The sequence below is a fragment of the Bos indicus genome, chromosome 14 (assembly GCF_029378745.1).
Source record: "Bos indicus isolate NIAB-ARS_2022 breed Sahiwal x Tharparkar chromosome 14, NIAB-ARS_B.indTharparkar_mat_pri_1.0, whole genome shotgun sequence".
NCBI lineage: Eukaryota > Metazoa > Chordata > Mammalia > Artiodactyla > Bovidae > Bos > Bos indicus.
Window position 1 is genome coordinate 55,234,197 of NC_091773.1, and position 24,887 is coordinate 55,259,083.

Here is a 24,887-nt window from a genome sequence, read left to right on the forward strand (position 1 = left end):
TCACCTGTAATGTGGGAGATCTGGGTTCAATCCCTAGGTTGGGATGATCCCCTGGATGAGGGCATGGCAACCCACTCCAGTATTCTTGCCTGGAGAATCCCCAAGAACAGAGAAGCTGTAGCCTGGCGGGCTACAGTCCATGGGGTTGAAAAGAGTCAGACACGACTGAGCAGCTAAGCACAGCACAGCACCAGAAAGCACTGGATCAATGAGGAGACAGTTTCTGGTGCTGTTCTGAGTGTGTCATCGAGAAGTTTTGTGATCTCAGGTAATTCATTTAAGGTCTTTGGGCTTCAGCTCTCTCATCAAATAATAAGGGAGTTGGTCTAATAATTCTGATCTAACATTCTGCAAGTATGAGATTCCCAGTAACTTTCACACATAATTTTTGTGAGATTTTTCCATCTTGTCATCAGGTAGCTGTAATGCTCAAGTGAGGCAATGAGTGTGGAAGTGTTTTGGGACCCTCTGTGCAGGAGGAGGGCACAGTATCTCAGCCAGAATGACACAGGAAAAGGATGCTGTCAGGAACCGCTGAAGCGTATTAATGAATAGAAAGAAGGCCTGTATACTTATATGCGGCTGGTCGCTTCCTAGGAATTGGTTTTCTTGGTGGAGGATGTACAGGAAAGCAATCCTGGAGAACACAGCAGTAAGCTTGGAAATTAATAATAACGTCCTTCACATCAGGATCCAGGGTCCCAGAAATTGACTGGCTCTGATGGTGGTCATTTTTTCCTGACACTGGAAGCGAAAATAAAAACAGTTTAAACTAACATGATGATCAAAGCATCTGAATGTAAACAAAATCACGGCAATTTGAAAATACTCTTTAGACAGTAACTGAGTATAATTCAAATGTCTGGAATAGGTATGAAGAAATTCCGACAAAATGCACATCTGAGAAGTAGAGTCAAAGTATCTTGACAAAACCAAATATTTGAGAACTCTTAAGAGTTCTTAACTCTTAACTCAATAAGAGAATTCTTAAATATTTTTATTTTTTAAAACTAGTTAAACAATAAAAATGGAAACAAAATATATGACAGTTCATTGTACTCATTTCCTCTAATTTTGTAAAATAAATGTTGGAGTCAATTATGAATGATGGTGCTACCTCCAAGCATAAAACGTTAAGTTCTTAATTCAATTCAAGGCCTTTTCCAGCATAAATTTAGTCTCATTCTTTAATTCAACAAACACTCATTAAATCCTGCTGTATACAAGGCATATATAATATATATAACATATAATATATATATATAATGCATTTGCCCATTGAGCCACTATTCTCCTCCTTTAGATGAAGCAATAAATAAATCACTTTGGCCTACTGAATACATACCCAGGTAGTACAGAGTACTAGTGTTTGCTTCAAGGTGCCAGTCTCCATTCTTGTTAGTATTCCAATTCAGCGGATTTGAAGAGCCATTCCTCATATCAATGATATTAAACATATCAGGATTTTGAGTGAAGTTATGAGATATGATTACATAGTCTTCTTCCTATTAAAGTTTATTTTAGATGTTAATATACTGGATAATATACACTCATTTTGATGACATGAATCACTTAACCCCCATATTAAAAGTTAAGTTTTGGTTTAGTTTGTTTTTCATTTTGCATTTATATTTTGTTTAACATTTTATCTGTGTATGGCAATAATGCTAAGTTTATCACCAAGGCAATGAAAGTTTTTTTCCTTCTTTTATATGTATATATACGTATATATATGTATACGTTTATATGTACATACATATATGTACTGCTGCTGCTAAGTCACTTCAGTCGTGTCCGACTCTGTGTGACCCCATAGACGGCAGCCCACCAGGCTCCTCCGTCCCTGGGATTCTCCAGGCAAGAACACCGGAGTGGGTTGCCATTTCCTTCTCCAATGCATGAAAGTGAAAAGTGAAAAGGAAGTCGCTCTGTCATGTCCGACTCTTAGCGACCCATGGACTACAGCTTACCAGGCCCCTCCGTCCATGGGATTTTCCAGGCAAGAGGACTGGAGTGGGGTGCCATTGCCTTCTCCGACATATATGTACACACATATACATATATGTATATATTATATATGTGTCAGTTCAGTTCAGTTCAGTTCAGTCGCTCAGTCGTATCCGACTCTTTGCGACCTCATGAATCGCAGCACGCCAGGCCTCCCTGTCCATCACCAACTCCCAGAATTCACTCAGACTCATGTCCATTGAGTCAGTGATGCCATCCAGCCATCTCATCCTCTGTCGTCCCCTTCTCCTCCTGCCCCCAATCCCTCCCAGCATCAGAGTCTTTTCCAATGAGTCAACTTTTCGCATGAGGTGGCCAAAGTACTGGAGTTTCAGCTTCAGTATCTGCTTTTGAATATGCTATCTAGGTTGGTCATAACTTTCCTTCCAAGGAGTAAGCGTCTTTTACTTTCATGGCTGCAGTCACCATCTGCAGTGATTTTGGAGCCCAGAAAAATAAAGTCTGACACTGTTTCCACTGTTTCCCCATCTATTTCCCATGAAGTGATGGGACTGGATGCCATGATCTTCGTTTTCTGAATGTTGAGCTGAAGCCAACTTTTTAACTCTCCACTTTCACTTTCATCAAAAGGCTTTTTAGTTCCTCTTCACTTTCTGCCATAAGGGTGGTGTCATCTGCATATCTGAGGTTATTGATATTTCTCCAGGCAATCTTGATTCCAGCTTGTGTTTCTTCCAGTCCAGCGTTTCTCATGATGTACTCTGCATATAAGTTAAATAAACAGGGTGACAATATACAGCCTTGATGTACTCCTTTTCCTATTTGGAACCAGTCTGTTGTTCCATGTCCAGTTCTAACTGTTGCTTCCTGACCTGCATACAAATTTCTCAAGAGGCAGATCAGGTGGTCTGGTATTCCCATCTCTTTCAGAATTTTCCACAGTTTATTGTGATCCACACAGTGAAAGGCTTTGGCATAGTCAATAAAGCAGAAATAGATGTTTTTCTGGAACTCTCTTGCTTTTTCCATGATGCAGCGGATGTTGGCAATTTGATCTCTGGTTCCTCTGCCTTTTCTAAAACAAGCTTGAGCATCATATATATATATACCTAACACATACACACATACATATGCATACATTCAGAGAATATTTAATTTCTATAATATTTCAAAACATCTGAAACAATGCTAGGCTTTTTTTTTTTGGTTGCCACATGTAGTATAAGCAGAAGAATGTGAACAGGGAGGAAGATACACAATTCAGGAAACTGGTGACCATTAGCAGTAGAGTGATGACTGATATCAGAGTAAGCCATGCAGAGGACTTCCACTTCATCCAAAAATATTTATTTCTTTAAAAAAATCTGAGGTAAAGAGTCACAAAATGTTACAGAATGTTTGATTCAGATAGCTAGGTAGTGGGCATATGGGATTTGGGCCTGCTATTTTCTGTATCTGCTGTATTTCACAATACAAATAATAAAGCCCTTTACTATTTTCCAAAACATCATAAGTACTCAATAAATGTTAGCTATTATCATGGATATAATAAGCTTAGTACTACAGAAATGTGGCAGAAAGATTGCTTACTTCTGAGTTTTGAAGAAGGATTTTTTTGGCTTGCTTCTGAGATTTAAGATGGGTCATGAAAAGTGTAAATGTGTGAGGCAAGGACAGTCTGGGTCTCACAACTGGTGTGAGTGGGCTGCGTTAGAATAATATGCAGCATAAGTGATCAGAAGATGGATTGTGCAACTCTTTATTTACCTTAAATCCATAGAATGTTGACGTATACGATATGTTGGTTATGTGATCTACACCTTTAAAATACCAGTTAATGTGTTTTGCGTTCGGAATCAGAGCCATCCAGCCAGACATATGAGTCAGTCGTTTCTTCTGAAAGGGAACAATGCTTGTGCCTATAGGACATAAACAAACAATAGTAATCTATCTCTAGAAAATTTCTTCTGTTATGAGTAAGTGCAAAGGTAAATATTAGTCTAGTCAATGGAAGCCTCTAAAGAGATCAGTATAGCATTTCATTACTTGTGTTCTAAACATCTTTGTTGACCTGAAGGCCCCAATACTTAATATCACACTTAACTGAAACATAAAATGTTTTCTCACTTGGAATTTTGAATTGATACGGAGCTTATATTCCCTGGGGAAAGATAAAATTGAAATATGATGACATAATGACTAAGACAAAGTGCTTAAATATATCAATACAATTTTTAAAATATCATTGATCTGAAATATTATTCCATTTCTATTCTTCTTCAAAATCCTTGATTTGCAGAGTATGTAAATACATGTCCTAAACATTATTAGATTCTCTCATACTTGCTGTGTTAATAAAAATCAGCCTAATGAGTATGAATGGAAATCTTTGATTGATAGCTCTTAGGGTAGGCTACAAGCAGCCTCTAACACTGGTTGTAATACTCTAAATTTTGTTAATGACAAACCTGGAACCTGAACTACCTGTTAGGGGAAAAAGATTTAATCTGAATAAATGCCTGACAACTTCGGGTGAAGATATGAAAGTATATCTCACAATATAAAGAAAAAAATCTGTGATTAATTAATTATATTTTTTCCTCTCCCTTCTTTCATCTTTGATTGAATTTTACATTAAATTTGCAACCTCTTCCCTTTCCAAATTAGGAGGAAGAAGTCAGAAGTGAGATTACAAAATAGACTGTCAAGCACACACAGCTATATTTAAAATGCATAATCAACAAGGTCCTACTGCACAGCACAGGGTACTCTGCTTATTGTTATGTGGCAGCCTGGGGGGAATCTGGAGGAGAATGGATACATGTATATGCATGACTGAGTCCCTTAGATGTCCACCTGAAATTATCACAACATTGTTAATTGGTTATATTCCAATATAAAGCAAAAAATTAAAAAAAAAAACAAGTAACAAAATCACACCAAAGTTAAAAAAACAAAAAATGAACAAAACAAAAATAAACTGTCATTCTTTTCCTTTGGGGATGTGTACATGCATGCTAAGTCACTTCAGCTGTGTCTGACTCTTTGCGACCGCATAGATTGTAGCCCGCCAGACTGCCCTGTCCATGGGATTCTCCAGGCAAGAATACTAGAGTGGGTTGCCATGCCCTTCTCCAGGGGGTCTTCCCAACCCAGGGATAGAACCGGAGTCTTCTGCATTGCAGGCAGGTTCTTTATCATCTGAGCCACTAGGGAATAAAGCAAAATGAATTCCAATATTAAGGGTGAACATATTTTTAGGCTTATGAACTAGCATTAAGTTTTGAAGAGCCCATGACCAGAGGCACTAAAAACAGTTTAAAAAGATATGCAGTATATGAGAAGAACAATGATAATTTGGATTATTCAGCAAATATCCACTCCTCTCCTGTCCTTGAGGGCAGAATACACTCGCGTTCTGTTGATACTGGGTGACTACTTCGGCCCAGGAACTATTAGCAGAACTGACACTGCAAAGACTTAAAAAGTGCTTGCGGGGTGAAACACACCCTCTTGAGCCTCTGTCACTGCAATGCAAAGAGGCACCCCTAGGAGAACAGTGGGTAGCACACTAAGGTGACGTTTGACATACATGGATAGAAAAAGTATATAGATCTTAGGGGCATGGATTTTTTTTTTTTTTTTTTTTTTTTTTTTTTAAATTTTATTTTATTTTTAAACTTTACATAATTGTATTAGTTTTGACAAATATCAAAATGAATCCACCACAGGTATACATGTGTTCCCCATCCTGAACCCTCCTCCCTCCTCCCTCCCCATACCATCCCTCTGGGTCGTCCCAGTGCACTAGCCCCAAGCATCCAGTATCGTGGATCGAACCTGGACTGGCAACTCGTTTCTTACATGATATTTTACATGTTACAATGTCATTCTCCCAAATCTTCCCACCCTCTCCCTCTCCCACAGAGTCCATAAGACTGTTCTATACATCAGTGTCTCTTTTGCTGTCTCGTACACAGGGTTATTGTTACCATCTTTCTAAATTCCATATATATGCGTTAGAATACTGTATTTATGTTTTTCCTTCTGGCTTACTTCACTCTGTATAATAGGCTCCAGTTTCATCCACCTCATTAGAACTGATTCAAATGTATTCTTTTTAATGGCTGAGTAATACTCCATTGTGTATATGTACCATAGCTTTCTTATCCATTCATCTGCTGATGGACATCTAGGTTGCTTGCATGTCTTGGCTATTATAAACAGTGCTGCGATGAACATTGGGGTACACGTGTCTCTTTCCCTTCTGGTTTCCTCAGTGTGTATGCCCAGCAGTGGGGTTGCTGGATCATAAGGCAGTTCTATTTCCAGTTTTTTAAGGAATCTCCACACTGTTCTCCATAGTGGCTGTACTAGTTTGCATTCCCACCAACAGTGTAAGAGGGTTCCCTTTTCTCCACACCCTCTCCAGCATTTATTATTTGTAGACTTTTGGATCGCAGCCATTCTGACTGGTGTGAAATGGTACCTCATAGTGGTTTTGATTTGCATTTCTCTGATAATGAGTGATGTTGAGCATCTTTTCATGTGTTTGTTAGCCATCTGTATGTCTTTTTTGGAGAAATGTCTATTTAGTTCTTTGGCCCATTTTTTGATTGGGTCGTTTATTTTTCTGGAGTTGAGCTGTAGGAGTTGCTTGTATATTTTTGAGATTAGTTGTTTGTCGGTTGCTTCATTTGCTATTATTTTCTCCCATTCTGAAGGCTGTCTTTTCACCTTGCTAATAGTTTCCTTTGATGTGCAGAAGCTTTTAAGGTTAATTAGGTCCCATTTGTTTATTTTTGTTTTTATTTCCAATATTCTGGGAGGTGGGTCATAGAGGATCCTGCTGTGATGTATGTCGGAGAGTGTTTTGCCTATGTTCTCCTCTAGGAGTTTTATAGTTTCTGGTCTTACGTTTAGATCTTTAATCCATTTTGAGTTTATTTTTGTGTATGGTGTTAGAAAGTGGTCCAGTTTCATTCTTTTACAAGTGGTTGACCAGATTTCCCAGCACCACTTGTTAAAGAGATTGTCTTTAATCCATTGTATATTCTTGCCTCCTTTGTCGAAGATAAGGTGTCCATATGTGCGTGGATTTATCTCTGGGCTTTCTATTTTATTCCATTGATCAATATTTCTGTCTTTGTGCCAGTACCATACTGTCTTGATAACTGTGGCTTTGTAGTAGAGCCTGAAGTCAGGTAGGTTGATTCCTCCAGTTCCATTCTTCTTTCTCAAGATCGCTTTGGCTATTCGAGGTTTTTTGTATTTCCATACAAATTGTGAAATTATTTGTTCTAGCTCTGTGAAGAATACTGTTGGTAGCTTGATAGGGATTGCGTTGAATCTATAAATTGCTTTGGGTAGTATACTCATTTTCACTATATTGATTCTTCCAATCCATGAACATGGTATATTTCTCCATCTATTAGTGTCCTCTTTGATTTCTTTCACCAGTGTTTTATAGTTTTCTATATATAGGTCTTTAGTTTCTTTAGGTAGATATATTCCTAAGTATTTTATTCTTTCCGTTGCAATGGTGAATGGAATTGTTTCCTTAATTTCTCTTTCTGTTTTCTCATTATTAGTGTATAGGAATGCAAGGGATTTCTGTGTGTTGATTTTATATCCTGCAACTTTACTGTAGTCATTGATTATTTCTAGTAATTTTCTGGTGGACTCTTTAGGGTTTTCTATGTAGAGGATCATGTCATCTGCAAATAGTGAGAGTTTTACTTCTTCTTTTCCAATTTGGATTCCTTTGATTTCTTTTTCTGCTCTGATTGCTGTGGCCAAAACTTCCAAAACTATGTTGAATAGTAATGGTGAAAGTGGGCACCCTTGTCTTGTTCCTGACTTTAGAGGAAATGCTTTCAATTTTTCACCATTGAGGATAATGTTTGCAGTGGGTTTGTCATATATAGCTTTTATTATGTTGAGGTATGTTCCTTCTATTCCTGCTTTCTGGAGAGTTTTTATCATAAATGGATGTTGAATTTTGTCAAAGGCTTTCTCTGCATCTATTGAGATAATCATATGGTTTTTATTTTTCAGTTTGTTAATGTGGTGTATTACATTGACTGATTTGCGGATATTGCAGAATCCTTGCATCCCTGGGATAAAGCCCACTTGATCATGGTGTATGATCTTTTTAATGTGTTGTTGGATTCTGATTGCTAGAATTTTGTTAAGGATTTTTGCATCTATGTTCATCAGTGATATTGGCCTGTAGTTTTCTTTTTTTGTGGCATCTTTGTCAGGTTTTGGTATTAGGGTGATGGTGGCCTCATAGAATGAGTTTGGAAGTTTACCTTCCTCTGCAATTTTCTGGAAGAGTTTGAGCAGGATAGGTGTTAGCTCTTCTCTAAATTTTTGGTAGAATTCAGCTGTGAAGCCGTCTGGACCGGGGCTTTTGTTTGCTGGAAGATTTTTGATTACAGTTTCAATTTCCATGCTTGTGATGGGTCTGTTAAGATTTTCTATTTCTTCCTGGTCCAGTTTTGGAAAGTTGTACTTTTCTAAGAATTTGTCCATTTCTTCTACGTTGTCCATTTTATTGGCATATAATTGTTGATAGTAGTCTCTTATGATCCTTTGTATTTCTGTGTTGTCTGTTGTGATCTCTCCATTTTCGTTTCTAATTTTGTTGATTTGATTTTTCTCCCTTTGTTTCTTGATGAGTCTGGCTAATGGTTTGTCAATTTTATTTATCCTTTCAAAGAACCAGCTTTTGGTTTTGTTGATTTTTGCTATGGTCTCTTTTGTTTCTTTTGCATTTATTTCTGCTCTAATTTTTAAGATTTCTTTCCTTCTACTAACCCTGGGGTTCTTCATTTCTTCCTTTTCTAGTTGCTTTAGGTGTAGAGTTAGGTTATTTATTTGACTTTTTTCTTGTTTCTTGAGGTGTGCCTGTATTGCTATGAACTTTCCCCTTAGGACTGCTTTTACCGTGTCCCACAGGTTTTGGGTTGTTGTGTTTTCATTTTCATTCGTTTCTATGCAAATTTTGATTTCTTTTTTGATTTCTTCTGTGATTTGTTGGTTATTCAGCAGCGTGTTGTTCAGCCTCCATATGTTGGAATTTTTAATAGTTTTTCTCCTGTAATTGAGATCTAATCTTACTGCATTGTGGTCAGAAAAAATGCTTGGAGTGATTTCTATCTTTTTGAATTTACCAAGGCTAGCTTTATGGCCCAGGATGTGATCTATCCTGGAGAAGGTTCCATGTGCGCTTGAGAAAAAGGTGAAATTCATTGTTTTGGGATGAAATGACCTATAGATATCAATTAGGTCTAACTGGTCTATTGTATCGTTTAAAGTTTGTGTTTCCTTATTAATTTTCTGTTTAGTTGATCTATCCATAGGTGTAAGTGGGGTATTAAGGTCTCCCACTATTATTGTGTTATTGTTAATTTCTCCTTTCATACTTGTTAGCAGTTGTCTTACGTACTGTGGTGCTCCCGTGTTGGGTGCATATATATTTATAATTGTTATATCTTCTTCTTGGATTGATCCTTTGATCATTATGTAGTGACCTTCTTTGTCTCTTTTCACAGCCTTTGTTTTAAAGTCTATTTTATCTGATATGAGTATTGCTACTCCTGCTTTCTTTTGGTCCCTATTTGCATGGAAAGTCTTTTTCCAGCCCTTCACTTTCAGTCTGTATGTGTCCCCTGTTTTGAGGTGGGTCTCTTGTAGACAACATATGTAGGGGTCTTGTTTTTGTATCCATTCAGCCAGTCTTTGTCTTTTGGTTGGGGCATTCAACCCATTTACGTTTAAGGTAATTACTGATAAGTATGTTCCCGTTGCCATTTACTTTATTGTTTTGGGTTCGAGTTTATACACCGTTTTTGTGTTTCCTGTCTAGAGAATATCCTTTAGTATTTGTTGGAGAGCTGGTTTGGTGGTGCAGAATTCTCTCAGCTTTTGCTTGTCTGAAAAGCTTTTGATTTCTCCTTCATACTTGAATGACATCCTTGCTGGGTACAATAATCTGGGCTGTAGGTTATTTTCTTTCATCATTTTAAGTATGTCTTGCCATTCCCTCCTGGCTTGAAGAGTTTCTATTGAAAGATCAGCTGTTATCCTTATGGGAATTCCCTTGTGTGTTATTTGTTGTTTTTCCCTTGCTGCTTTTAATATTTGTTCTTTGTGTTTGATCTTTGTTAATTTGATTAATATGTGTCTTGGGGTGTTTCGCCTTGGGTTTATCCTGTTTGGTACTCTCTGGGTTTCTTGGACTTGGGTGATTATTTCCTTCCCCATTTTAGGGAAGTTTTCCACTATTATCTCCTCAAGTATTTTCTCATGGTCTTTCTTTTTGTCTTCTTCTTCTGGAACCCCTATGATTCGAATGTTGTAGCGTTTAATATTGTCCTGGAGGTCTCTGAGATTGTCCTCATTTCTTTTAATTCGTTTTTCTTTTATCCTCTCTGATTCATTTATTTCTACCATTCTATCTTCTAATTCACTAATCCTGTCTTCTGCCTCTGTTATTCTACTATTTGTTGCCTCCAGAGTGTTTTTAATTTCACTTATTGCATTATTCATTATATATTGACTCTTTTTTATTTCTTCTAGGTCCTTGTTAAACCTTTCTTGCATCTTCTCAAGCCTTGTCTCCAGGCTATTTATCTGTGATTCCATTTTAGTTTCAAGATTTTGGATCAATTTCACTATCATTATTCGGAATTCTTTATCAGGTAGATTCCCTATCTCTTCCTCTTTTGTTTGGTTTGGTGGGCATTTATCCTGTTCCTTTATCTGCTGAGTATTCCTCTGTCTCTTCATCTTGTTTAAATTGCTGAGTTTGGGGTGTCCTTTCTGTATTCTGGCAGTTTGTGGAGTTCTCTTTATTGTGGCTTTTCCTCGCTGTGTGTGGGTTTGTACAGGTGGCTTGTCAAGGTTTCCTGGTTAGGGAAGCTTGTGTCGGTGTTCTGGTGGGTGGAGCTGTATTTCTTCTCTCTGGAGTGCAATGAAATGTCCAGTAATGAGTTATGAGATGTCTATAGTTTTGGGGTGACTTTGGGCAGCCTGTATCTTGAAGCTCAGGGCTGTGTTCCTTTGTTGCTGGAGAATTTGCTTGGTATGTCTTGCCCTGGAACTTATTGGCCCTTGTGTGGTGCTTGGTTTCAGTGTCGGTATGGAGGCATTTGATGAGCTCCTGTGAATGAATGTTCCTTGGAGTCAGGAGTTCCCTGGAGTCAGGGTTTGGACTTAAGTCTCCTGCTTCCGATTATCGGTCTTATTTTTACAGTAGTTTCAAAACTTCTCCTTCTATACAGCACCATTGATAAAACATCTACATTAAAGATGATAAGTTTCTCTACAGTAAGGGTCACTCAGAGAGGTTCACAGGGTTACATGGAGAAGAGAAGAGGGAGGAGGGAGTTAGAGGTGACCCAAATGAGATGAGGTGAATCAATAGTGGAGAGAGTGGGCTAGCCAGTAGTCACTTCCTTATGTGCACTCCACAACTGGACCACTCAGAGATGTTCACGGGGTTATACAGAGAAGAGAAGAAGGAGGAAGGTAACAGAGGTGGCCAGAAGGATAAAAGGGGGGAATGAAAAGGAGGGAGACAGATCCAGCCAGTAATCAGTTCCCTAAGTGTTCTCCACCGTCTGGAACACACAGAAATTCACAGAGTTGGGTAGAGTAGAGAGGGGTTAGGGAGGAGACACAGGCGACCTGGTGGAGAAAAAGGAGGGTCCAAAGGGAGAGAGAGCAGTCAAGCCAGTAATCTCACTCCCTAGTGAAAAATGGGTCCTGAAGATTGGGTCCTTAAAGGTACAAAGTTGGTAACAAATACATAAAAGCAAAAATTAAAAATCTAGAGTAGAGTTTGGAATTTCAAAAATACGATGTTAAAGAAAAGAAGAAGGAAAAGAAAGAGAGAAAGAACGAACAAACGAAAACAAACAAGGTCGCGAAAATTATAAAGAAAGTACAGGTACAAAATTGATAACTAATACCAGAAAGCGAAAATTAAAAATCTAGAGTAGAGTTTGGAACTTCAAAAATACGATGTTAAAGAAAAGAAGAAGGAAAAGAAAGAGAGAAAAAACGAACAAACAAAAACAAACAAGGTCGCGAAAATTATAAAGAAAGTACAGGTACAAAATTGATAACTAATACCAGAAAGCAAAAATTAAAAATCTAGAGTAGAGTTTGGAATTTCAAAAATACAATGTTAAAAAAAAAAAAAAAAAAAAGAAGAAGAAAAATAAAGAGAGAAAACAAACAAACAAATACGAACAATGTCACAAAAATTATAAAGAAAATACAGGTACAAAATTGATATCAAATACCAAAAAGCATAAATTAAAAATCTAGAGTAAAGTTTGGAATTTCAGATATACAATGTTATATAAAAGAAGAAGAGAAAGAAACAGAGAAGAAGAAAAAAAAAAAAAAAAAAAGTCACAGAAATTATATAAAAAAAAACTATAGGTACAAAATTGATAACATATACCAAAAAGCGAAAATTAAAAATCTAGAGTAGAGTTTGGGATTTCAAAAATACAATGTTAAAGAAAAGAAGAAAAAAACAAAAACAAACAAACAAAAAAAACAAGGTCAAAAAATTATAAAATATATATATATGAAGTTTGCTGAAGAAGAAAAAAAATAGGGTTTTTTTTTTTTTTTTTTTTTTTTTTGCAAAGTAATAGGTTATAAAAGTGAAAATTAAAGGAACAATAGAGGACTTAAATTTTTTTTTTTTTTAATTAAAAAAAAAAGAAAGAATGATCGTAAAAATAATAAAAATATATCTAGGACTTTTTTGTTTTTTTTTTTTTTTTTTTTTTTTTGGGTGTTGTGGGTTCAGTTCATTTTTGGCTAGTTCCTTGGTCAGATTTATATTTCTCAAGATCTATAGGCCCCTTCCTATGTAGTCCGTAGTAACCACAGGGTTTTGATCTATTGCCTGTAGCTTCCAAGGCGTTTCCCTCTGTTATATCTTCTTCTGTTTGCTAGTCTCTTCAGTATCTGGTTTCCGCCCTGACTCAAAGGGCACGGTGGAGGACACTTTTTTTTTTTTTTTTTTTTTTTTTAGGCTTACTTGTTCAGTCGCGCTGTAGGGGGGGAGGGAGGGATGCTGCAAACAAATAACACTGGCGTGGGCTCGCAGTGCCTCAGCCACCCTGGGTCTGCCCCTGCTCACGGCGCGTGTAGCCTCCCTGTCCACACTGCTCGGACTCTAGGTTGTTCCGCCGGGAACAATCCGAGGCTGGCCCTGGGCTGCATGCACCTCCCAGGTCCAAGCCGCTCAGGTTCAGGCACTCGGGTAGTCCTCAGAGGCGCAGACTCAGTTGGGCCTGCGTTTTGTGCTCTTCCCAGGTCCGAGCGCCAATTTGCTCTTCCCAGGCGAGCGCCAATGCTGCGACTTATCGCCTCCCCGCCACTCGGTTATCTGGATGTAAAACCGGCGCACCTTCTCAGGCAGATGTTGACCGTCCAGACCCCCAAGAAGTTTTAGTTAGCAAAGAAGCCTGCTTACAATTTTATAGATAAAGTCTCTCTGGGGCTGCGATTGCCCCCTTCCGGCTCTGGCTGTCTGTCACCGGAGGGGGAAGGTCTGCAGCCTGCTATCTCTGTTCAGTCCTTTGTTCCGTGCGCGGGCCTGGCGGTCTTAGGTTAGGGCTGGCTTTTCGCGTGGTAGGTATCCCACAGTCTGGTTTGCTAGCCCAAATTATTTCGCTCAGATAGCGCTCAGGGTATTCAGGCCAGATTCTTACTCTCAGCGATGCAGCCCTCGCCGCGCCTCCCTGCCCAGCCCCGGTTTGCTAATGGTGGATGCAGGCGTCTGCGCTGCTTCTCTGCTGGGGGAGTTACTGTAGGGCTCGCAATCTGCGAGTTTTAAATTGTTTATTTATTTTTTCTCCCTGTTATGTTGCCCTCTGTGCTTCCAAAGCTCGGCACAGATTCGGCAGTGAGAAGGTTTCCTGATGTTTGGAAACTTCTCTCTTTTTAAGATTCCCTTCCCGGGACGGAACTCCGTCCCTCCCTCTTTTGTCTCTTTTTTTTTGTTTTTAATATTTTCTCCTACCTCCTTTCGAAGAGTTGGGTTGCTTTTCTGGGTGCCTGATGTCCTCTGCCGGCATTCAGAAGTTGTTTTGTGGAATTTACTCGACGTTTAAATGCTCTTTTGATGAATTTGTGGGGGAGAAAGTGTTCTCCCCGTCCTACTCCTCCGCCATCTTGGCTCCTCCCCTCAGGGGCATGGATTTAACTCAAGTTACCCAAATGGACACTTGCTACTTCTCATCTATTTCCTAGATCCAAGCCAATTCACAGACTAAAAACACCTAACACCGAGTGAGAGAAATGTAGCCATTTATGGGGCTACTGCCTACTAGGGAGAGCAAACTAACCAAATCTTCCAATAATTGTTAGTTTCTGGATCTGAACTGATATAAACCCTCGAGGACTAAATGCCGCCACAGTCAACCAGCTGGAGTGGCAGCTTACAAAGGCCAGGCCATAGAATGAGTCTTTGCTCATCTCATGGCTGGTCCATTGAGGCCACTGGGTCATCTTATGGTAATTCCTCAGTTCCAAAAAGTATAGTGGGAATAGATATAGAACTCTGTTTGGAGAAAGAGCAGAAGTTGAAATGCTCACAAGAAATATCCTACCAAGAGGATCTGATAATATGGGGTGAAGTAACAAAACCCTAGCATGTCCTGATGGATTTGACATAGCTATAATTTTAGCAGCTATAGTATTACTGGTATAATCATGCTACATGTTTTCAAAATTCATTTGGCTTATATTGAGATACATAATTTTAGTTTCAAATTGCAAGTTTCTACCTTGTAAATATCATTAAACATGGAAATTTGGAAACACTATCATCAAGAAGCTGTATCATTTAGATTTATGCAGAAAATGTGGAAAACTATATTTGAGAATCATGTCTGGCAAATCTTTGATGCACCAATGCTTTTCCTATTTTCCAAAATCTGCAGTCTATCAGAACAGTGTATAGGAGACTGGATTAATTATAGATGTTTTAACTAATGCAGCTTCCAGCTGGCTAAGTGGTAAAGAATCCACCTGCCAATGCAGGAGATGAAAGTGATGTGGATTCAATCCCTGGGTTGGGAAGATCCCCTGGAGGAGGAAATGGCCACCCACTCTAGTATTCTTGCCTGGAAAACCCTGTGGACAGAGGAGCTTGGTGGGCTGCAGTTCATGGGTCACAAAGAGTTGAACACAACTGAGCAACTGAGAACACACACATTTTAACCAATAATTCAAACAGATGATGGATGTGTGTATAAAGGGATGGAGGGAATGATATAGAGATAAGAGCTAGTCCAGTCAGGCCAGGTCAGACATGATGAAAATAGACATATTTAGTAACTGGAAGAGTTCCCAATGGAGGGAAGGAAAATCAGGTAGGAAGGACTGAGTGAACACTTCAGGAACCATACTTCCCCCTGTCACCCCCTTATCAAGATAACAAATTAAAAGCAATTCTAAACCCTCGAGGGGGGAAAATATAGAAAATAATGCCACAACAAAAAATCTGAGAGATGTGATGATCAGGATTCCTACCAATCTCCATTTAACTTGCTTGTCTGGCTGGTGCAAATGCCAGATGGATCATGAATAATGATGGTAAATTAATGCAATCTCATCAGGCAACAATGTCAAGCACATGTGGTGTTCCACATATAGTATCTTTACTCAAACGACTCAGTAAATCAACAGCCTCTGGCACCTGGGGTGCAGCCAGGGACCTAGCAGATGCACCCCCATCCTACATCAATCAGCAAAGATAATCAAAATAATTTGCTTTCAGGGGAAGAAACGATGTATTTTCACTGTCTTAATCCAAAAGCTATGCCAACTATCCTGCTCTCTGTCACAGTATTGGCTATGGTTGCACACTGCTTAGTCCCTCAGTTGTGTCTGACTCACTGTGACCCCATGGACTGTAGTCTGCCAGGCTCCTCTGTCCATGGGATTCTCCAGGCAAGAATACTGGAGTATCCTCCAGGGGATCTTCCTGACCCAGGGATCAAACCCAGGCCTCCTGCATTACAGGCAGATTCTTTACCAGGGGAGCCCATGATATTAGGGTGCCTTAATCAGCAGAATGTCATGCTCGTCCACACATTTACTCAATAGTCCTCATAAGTCGTTTCGGGGTGTGTTATTAGTTTCCTGCCTGGCTTATGACTGATATCAATATTATTCTTTTTTCAGTGTTCTAAATAGTGAGTGACAACTCAGAAAGGTGATGAAATTGATGGAAAACATTTAACTGAGTGGGTCACCTGATTACATTCCACTTACCAAAAGAGTCTGAGAGAACCACATCCTTTTCGAGCAGGGACACTGGAGACGGCTTGTTGAATGCTATCCGGTGGAAGCTGACCGAGGTGTCACAGACAGACCCGGGGAACCCTGTGCTCCACTCGGCTTCTTGAGTGCAGTGAGAAGGGTCCAGCAGAGGGCTGTGTGGAATGACGGTGTGTCCTTTGTGACCTAGGAGATGGACGCAACAGCACGTTTCATGTCAGAAAACTGAAAAGCCAAACTGTCCACAGCATATGCTTACTATGATCCAGAGTGCCACCAATACAATCTAGAAGTCTTGGTTCATTTTTTCTTTTTTTGTCATGGAGTAAGGGGCCCTCCTTAAAAGGCTTTACAATGGACTCTTTGCTCAGGGAGCTTATCATGAACATAGCAGAAATATGGGATCTGAAGAACCCATGAGAGACAAAGTAGGGGATGGGATGGGGAATAGGTGACTTGGTCAAGGACACAAGGAAGGATTTAAATCCAGGCTGTCTGACCATAAAGCCTGGGCTCTCAACCGAGAGTCTGTCAACAAACATTAAGAATCCATGCTGAGGGACATCCCTGGAGGTCCAGTGCCTAGGACTCCATGCTCCCAAAGCAGGGGGTGCAGGTTTGATCCCTGATCAGGGAACTAGATCACCAAATGCCACAACTAAGAGTTCATATGCCCCAACTAAATATCCTGCATGTTACAACTAAGACCTGGCACAGCCTAACACATAAATATTAAAAAAAAAAAGAAGAATCTAAGCTGAATTAAGGAATAAACATCAATAAAGCTCTCTATATTGGAATTATCCAAATGTTCTCCTTCTTAAAGCCACAATTAGAATAGGAAACAAATCAACAATTATAGGTGAGTATTCAGTCTATTTGACTATTGAGATGAACCTTCTTTCCAAGGCTTTCAAAAACATTTGTTGGTATCTGTAGGTTTACTTGTCAGTTGTTCCTCTTTTATAAGGTATTATGCAGAATCATACATACATACACATCCTTCCTATCTTATTTAGCCAAATTGTTATTGTTGTTTAGTCACTAAGTCATGTCCAACTCTTGCCACCGCATGGACTGTAGCCCTCCAGGCTCCTCTGTCCATGGGATTTCCCAGGCAAGAATACTGGAATGGGTTGCCATTTCCTTCTTCAGGGGGTCTTCCCAACTCAGGGATCGAACTTGTGTCTCCTGCACTGGTAGGCAGACTCTTTACCACTGAGGCACCAGGGAAGCCAAGTCGTTATCATTAAAATTTTATAAAAATGCTAAATTCTAGGAATCATATTTACAGAAAGATCTGAACTTCAGATGGTAGAAAAATTTAACCTACAAAGAATGTTGAATTTTGTACTAAAGTTCACATATTCTTTGAACCAATTCCAAATTCAGAATTTAGATTGGAAAGAAAAAGGCTAACAGTAGGCCTGGGACTTACTACTTCCCTCTAAGGTACTTGAACAGGATGTATCCAGTCTGTCCACATTGCTTATGTAAATAAACCTGGAATTTATACGTCTATAGGCCTGACTGGCTGGAGAATTTGGGTAGTCATGTAATTAACTGAATAAGAGATAATGACATTTTCAGACTGACATGGCTTTCTTTTGTGATCCCTAATTCCATAAATATTGTTTAAAATTTGCTATTAACTCAAAACCAAAGTGCAAATGCAGGAAAAAAAAGGACACACATGGAGGCTGAATGTGATAGGTTGGGACTTCTCCAGAAAAGGATGTGTCATCTATGACTAGTGCTGACCTATATCTTTAGGTCATCAGGAAAGTTTGGTACCAGGTAAGATCTGTGATTCACCTGAATATGCTATGACAATTTAAGTTCGTGTTAAGTGAAAAATGTAGTTCCAAAATATTTTATCAGAAATGAAAACATCACCTTACCTGTAAGCGAACCATCAACATCAATCAGTACCACTTCATGTTCCCATCGAAAGCCAGCCTTGTTCGGCGTGTGAGAATACTGGATGCCAGCGAATTTTGCACTCCACCCTCCACATCTGTGGTTACAAACGCCTGTGATGGACGTCACTCCCAAAGCTGCACATCCAGGACGGTCAAAGTTCATGAAGTGTACGGAAGAAACAGTCAATCCTTCACTAAACGGGAGAACCAGGCCTTTTGTCGTGCAAAATGCAGACCCCATCCCCAGTTCATCAAGATGACCAACTATTTTGGCATTTTTAATCATTGCTCCATTGGTTTCACCCCATCCTCCAACGTAAGGAGCCAGGATCCTCTTTGTTTCAATTCCAGCCTCGTAATTATTTACCATCACAAAGTTATGGAACTGAAGGGCACCTCCGTTGACCCATTCGGCTCCTTTTTGACAATTCCAAGTTGTCAGTGAATGAAATACTGCAGGCATTGGCACCGAAGAAGTACACGATCCTGTCTGCATGGGGAAATATTCTTCAAAGATCCACAATCCAAACCAACCTTGAGAATGAACAGTGTTGTTAAAGAATTCTCCAAGAGGGACTCTTTTTTGGCAAATGTTTCGGTCATAGGACGGCCCATCAGGGTGGTTGTTCATTCGGTACCAAAAGCCAAAGTGAGTGCCACCAGCAGCCGCGTTGTGTCGTATGGTGTTGTTTGGATTGGTTACCCAAAATGCAGCTGGAGTCACATCGTCATTCAGAAGACTAGTACTCTGATGTACAAATACTGCCAAGTTATATTGCAGGATATTGCCATGTTCAATGCCATCTTCTATAAAAAATGCTCCTCCCCTGATATCATATATAATATTCCTCTCGACCAGAAGGTGATGTGTGTTATGGATAGTAATAGCCCTGTTATAGGTCTGGTGAATTGCACAGCCTTTTACGTAAGATTTAAACTGTAAATCTCCAAGAAGGTGCCAATGTATTGGATATCGTCCCAACCGGAATGCCTGACCAGCATGGAATATCTGTCAAGCCCAGAAATTACAGCTATTCAGTGATACACATAGAGTTTGCTGGCTCATACTTTCTTGTTTCAAAATAATATCCACTTTCACATTAATTATTATTAATGCATTGATCTCTCCCATATTATTCCTGTTTATCATTTTAAAATGTTCTTTGACCCCCAACCCACCTTGTTTTATTCAATATATGAATATAACAGCCCATGTGTGCTCATGCTTTTTATCAAATGAATGAATGAACAAAAGTCATCTTCAACTCTTCCACTTTTCACCTTACTCTGATATGAAACTGTGGTGTTGAGCAAAACACAACCTCTTAAAATACTTCTTTTTCTCCTCCTTTTAATCCTTACTTAATTATAAGAAATATTTATTGAATATTTATTAAGTGCCAGATATTGTGCTAAATGTCATATGCATGATCACACTCTTTACTACAATCCTAGGAAGTAGCCACTCATCAGAAGCTTCATTTTATAGATGAAGAAAGTGAAATGTTGAATGCTGAGTATCTATTTCATAGTCACAAAGCTCCACTTAAACCCACTGGTCTGATTAGAGAGTTGGCGCTCTTACTAACCACTCTGCTATACTTTCAAAGGTCTACAATCCACCTAATGCAAAGGGCCAACTCATTGGAAAAAACCCTGATGCTGGGAAAGATGGGAGGCAAAAGGAGAAGTGGGCAGCAGAGGATCAAATAATTATACAGCATCACCAACTCAATGGACATGAATCTGAGCAAATTCCAGGAGATAGTGATGGACAGGAGAGCCTGGCATGCTGCAGTCCACGGAGTCGCAGAGTCAGACACGACTTAGTGACTGAACAACCAAAACGATCTAATAATCTAAGACAGAAGACACCTCTGTGTGTGTGTATGTGTGTGTATCTGTGTAATATAATCTTATGAGGTTTGGAAATAAAATGTTACGTCATCCATTTATTTTCATTCTTCATATAAAAATAAAAATTAACTATTACTAATATTTACTATACAGGTCAACCCTGGTAACGTGACTTAGTCCATATCCAGAAGTTACACGTGTGTAATATAACCTAGGAGGAGGAGAATTTTACCAAATGTAGCCATTGACTTTGCTACCCTTACTACAGTTGGATGTTCCCAATTTAACAAATTTATGGATTTTACTATCCTTCCTTCCTTCGCATCCTCCTTCCTTTTATTGAATACTTGATAAAAACTGTGCTAAACCCAGATTATATAGACTAAAGATACAGAAGAGCTCCTGATATCTTGGGTATATTTATTCTTTTATTTATGTGTTTATTCAATGTATAGGCAATTAAGAATCTGGTTTGTGCCAAGCACTGCTCCAGCTACAGAGCAATCAGTAGAAAACTAGAAGGATTGCTTATGTTCTAGAAGAAGAAATTAAAAAATACAACCAAAATAACTGGAGTTATGAGTTAATAAAGAAAAATAGGAATTTGGCAGCTCTTTCAAATAAAGGTGGTGAGGCACGGCCTCTCTGAGGAGATACACTTGAGGAGAGATTTGACTGAAATGAGTGTGAACACAGAAGTACCTGGGAAAGAAGCATTGTAAGGAAGATGAAGAGCGTGTGCAAAGAACCGAGCTAGGAACGTGCCTGACGTAGTCACATACACAGGGAGGCCTATGTGGCCAGCATGGCGGGCGCCAAGGATGGTTCACACAAGACAGCAAGAGGCCAGAGTGGGTCAGATGATGTGGCTCCTCTGGGAAGAGCTTGGACATTTTAAGTGTATTGTGAAGCTCCTGAAGAGTTTCGAACACAGTGTGGCAAGATCTGCTTCACACTTTAAGGCCTGAACTTTGTCCACAAGTCTCTTCTCTACGTCTGTGTCTCCACTGCTCCCCTGCAAACAAGTTCGTCAGGACCGTCTTTCTAGATTCCATACACGTGCGCTAACATATGTTATTTTCTCTTTCTGACTTACTTCACGCTGGATAATAGGCTCTAGGGAAATGGGAGGAGGGTTCAGGAGGGAGGGGACATATGTATACCTGTGGCTGATTCATGGGGACGTATGGCAGAAACCAACACAAGATTGCAAAGCAATTATTCGCCAATAAAATAAATTAAAAATAAAAAAGCTGAACTTTGGCTGTGGTGTGGAGATTACGCTGCAAAAAAGGTGGAAGCAGGAAGACCAATTAGGAGAAAAGCATAGTAGTCCAGGTGAGAGGTGACAGTGGTTTGGGTTCGGAACCAGGTGGAGTGCTGGAAAAATAGTGGATTCAGGATACACTATTTTGGGATAGAACTTGTTAATGAATTTGACATGGGGTGGGTATAAGAAAAGCAGAGAAACAAAATTTTGGCATGATGACATACATGAATAACAATAGATGTATTGACACTGTCTGTTTATTTATCTGTCTCCTCTACCAAACATCATTATAAGCAGCATCTGGCAAAAAGCAGGTGCTCAATACATACTCATTGTATAGACAACTTTGGACAAGCCGCTAATAATAGTGTCTCTTACCTCTACATATTCTATCCTTCCAGTTACCATGTTAGCACCAGCTATAGGAGCATGAAGCATAATGCAGCCTCCAAACTGGTCACTTCCTATTTCTTCTCCAAACTTTCCTTGGAGACATGTCTGTGTAGCAAATTCACCTTTAAAAATAATTTTTAAGATACAATAAAGGAAAACCATGTCAAAATCCTCTCATATAAAGACTGCTTTTCACACCTAGTTATATCTTTTTATTTACATATAATTTTAATCTTATCCTAGAACATAATTGCTTGCATTCATGTTATCTTTTCCTCTGCACAGTGAGGAAGGTAAGAGCCTTGTCTTGTTCACCTCTGCATTCCCTAAAGTACTTTGCTGTGCTGTGCTTAGTCTCTCACTTGTATCTTACTCTTTGCAACCCCATGGACTATAGCCTGCCAGGCTCTTCAGTCCATAGGGGAGTCTCCAGGCAAGAATACTGGAGTGGGTTGCCATACCCTCTCCAGGGGATCTTCTCAAACCAGGGACTGAACCCAGGTCTCCCGTATTGCAGGCAGATTCTTTACTGTCTGAGCTACCAGAGAAGCCCAAAAGTACTCACTTTAGTATCTTTCAAAGATACTAGATAAATGTTTGAATGGCTGAATGAATGCTGATAAAGGTATTTTGCTTTATTATCTCTGAATTTATTTTCCGCAACATTTGGGATTAACATAGTTGATACAATCTTACACTGGTACAAGATTAGAACATGCATTATCTCACTTAATTCTTATGATAGTAGGTTGGCAGAACAGGAAATATCTTTATATAAATAATCAGGATGAATCTAGGTTTATGATGGACATAGTGAGATGATGCAGATGAACTGGAATCAGAATGCAGGTCACTTGACATTGAATCCATTGAGCTTTGTATTATGCTTCCCACTGAAGAAAAGGCTATACCTAAGGTGTACCAGTTATTATTCAACTATTTATAGGATTGTAATGGCAGTGGGCTTCACTGGCAGCTCAGCAGTAAAGAATCTGCCTGTCAATGCAGGAGATGCAGGTTCAATCCCCTGGGGAAGGAAACGGCAACCCACTCCGGTATTCTTGCCTGGAGAATTCATGGACAGGAGACCCTAGCCGGCTGCAGTCCACAGGGTCTCAAAGAGTCGGACACGACTTAGCAACTAACCATCAACAGTAGTAGTGATCACATAAAATATTTAAAGAGACTTAAATGCACTGTGCTTCCTAACTATACACATTTATATAGTTATACATAGTTTTATGTAAACATATATACACACATATGCATGTGTGTGTGTGTATGTGTATACACACACATACATGTGTACATGCTAAGTAGCTTCAGTCGTGTCCAACTCTTTGCAATGCTGTGGACTGTAGCCTGCCAGGCTCCTCTATCCATGGGATTCTCCAGGCAAGAATACTGGAGTAGGTTGCCATGTCCTCCTCCAGGGAATCTTCCCAACCCAGGGATGAAACCTCTGTTTTCCACAGCTGCTGCACAGTAGGTGGATTCTTTACTGCTGAGCTACTGGAGAAGTCCATATATATAGATATATATTATATATATGAGAACTATGGTAGGTTAAGGATAGCCATAGAACCAGTCCCAACTACTGACACCTGAGTAGAAGAGCACATGTCCCTTTAGGACCAAAGTAACTGCTGGTGCTTAACTTCCCGGCCTTCTGATCTCCTGTCTCAGAGACCATGGAAACCCATGTGGAGATGAAGCCTCCATCAACCCAGACACTGGAAAATTACAGTGATCAGAGCCCCCCTGTTGACTCATACTGGACACATGTAGTATAAATAAGAAATAAACCTTTACCATTTTAACTCACTAAAATTTGGGGCTTATTTATTGCCAGTGTATAACCAAGTCTCTTAGTTCTGAACAGGAGCTGATTTTGCCCACAGGGAATATTTCTGCAATGTCTGGAAACATTAAAGTTGACACACTAAGGCTACTAAAGTTACCTGTGTCAAATCCATCAGGACACGCTGGGATTTTGTTATTCCACTCCACATTGTTAGATCCTCTTATTAAAATATTTCTTGTAAGAATTCCAATTTCTGCTCTTGCTTCAAAAAGAGTTCCATCAGGGAGGGTGACAATGATCCCCAAGTGTGTGTAATTCAGTGGATCAGTGAGCGTTATGTTCCTGCCATCAACAGATACAGATGCAATGGTCCTTTTTTCATTTTCTTGTTGGCTGTGTCTGTAAAAATTTTAACCACAAGCTGTCAGAATTAATATAAATTAACACAGTATTGCTTTGGTATATTTGTTTTATTCTATTTTGAAAACTTCATCTGTAAAATAGGAAAAAAATGTTTATGTCATACAATATGCTGAAGAGGAATTTGAAGATGGTAGTTTACTCTCTCTAAAGTATTCAAAAGAACAGCTCCTTTACAACTTTGAGGATCACACACAGTGGCTCTCAACCAAGGATGATTTTATTCCCCTGGGGACATTTGACGATGCCTGGACACATTTTTGGTTGTTATAACACAGCAAAGCAGGGGCTGTTGTATTGGTGTAGGTGCTGTTGGTGTTGGTATTGGTGGTACTGGTGGTGGTGTTGTTGTTGGTGGTGGTATTGGTATTGGTGGTGGTGGTGTTGGTAGAGGTGGTGTTGGTGGTGGTGGTGGTGGAGGTGGTGTTGGTGGTGGTGTGTTGGTGGTGATATTGGTATTGATGGTGGTGGTGTTGGTGGAGGTGGGGTTGGTGGAGGTGGTGTTGGTGGTATTGGTATTGGTGATGTTGGTGTTGGTGGAGGTGGTGTTGGTGGTATTGGTATTGGTGGTGGTGGTGTTGGTAGAGGTGGTGTTGGTGGTGGTGGTGTTGGTGGAGGTGGTGGTGGTGGAGGTGGTGGTGGTGGTAGTGGTGTTGGTGTTGGTGTTGGTTGAGGTGGTGTTGGTGTTGGTGGTGATGGTGGTGGTGGTGTTGGTGTTAGTGGTGGTATTGGTATTGATGGTGGTGGTGTTGGTAGAGGTGGTGTTGGTGTTGGTGGTGTTGGTGGAGGTGGTGTTGGTGGTGATGGTATTGTTATTGGTGGTGGTGGTGTTGGTGGAGGTGGTGTTGGTGGGAGTGGTGTTGGTGGTGTTATTGGTATTGGTATTGGTGGTGGTGGTGTTGGTATTGGTGGTGGTGGTGGTGTTGGTGTT

General features: G+C 39.7%; 1 protein-coding gene across 3 annotated transcripts in view; it reads right to left on the reverse strand.

Moving 5' to 3' along the window:
• Nucleotides 1-24,887, reverse strand: part of PKHD1L1 (PKHD1 like 1) — a 186,343-nt gene that overhangs the window by 63,417 nt on the left and 98,039 nt on the right. For all 3 annotated transcript variants that reach the window (XM_070802786.1, XM_070802788.1, XM_070802787.1), the window contains 7 exons: nt 23,694-23,935; nt 21,718-21,854; nt 18,192-19,221; nt 16,285-16,476; nt 3,736-3,887; nt 1,346-1,505; nt 573-744 (listed from right to left, as the gene is read on the reverse strand). In XM_070802786.1, the coding sequence (XP_070658887.1) occupies nt 573-744; nt 1,346-1,505; nt 3,736-3,887; nt 16,285-16,476; nt 18,192-19,221; nt 21,718-21,854; nt 23,694-23,935 (2,085 nt within the window). The remainder of the gene's footprint in view (nt 1-572; nt 745-1,345; nt 1,506-3,735; nt 3,888-16,284; nt 16,477-18,191; nt 19,222-21,717; nt 21,855-23,693; nt 23,936-24,887) is intronic.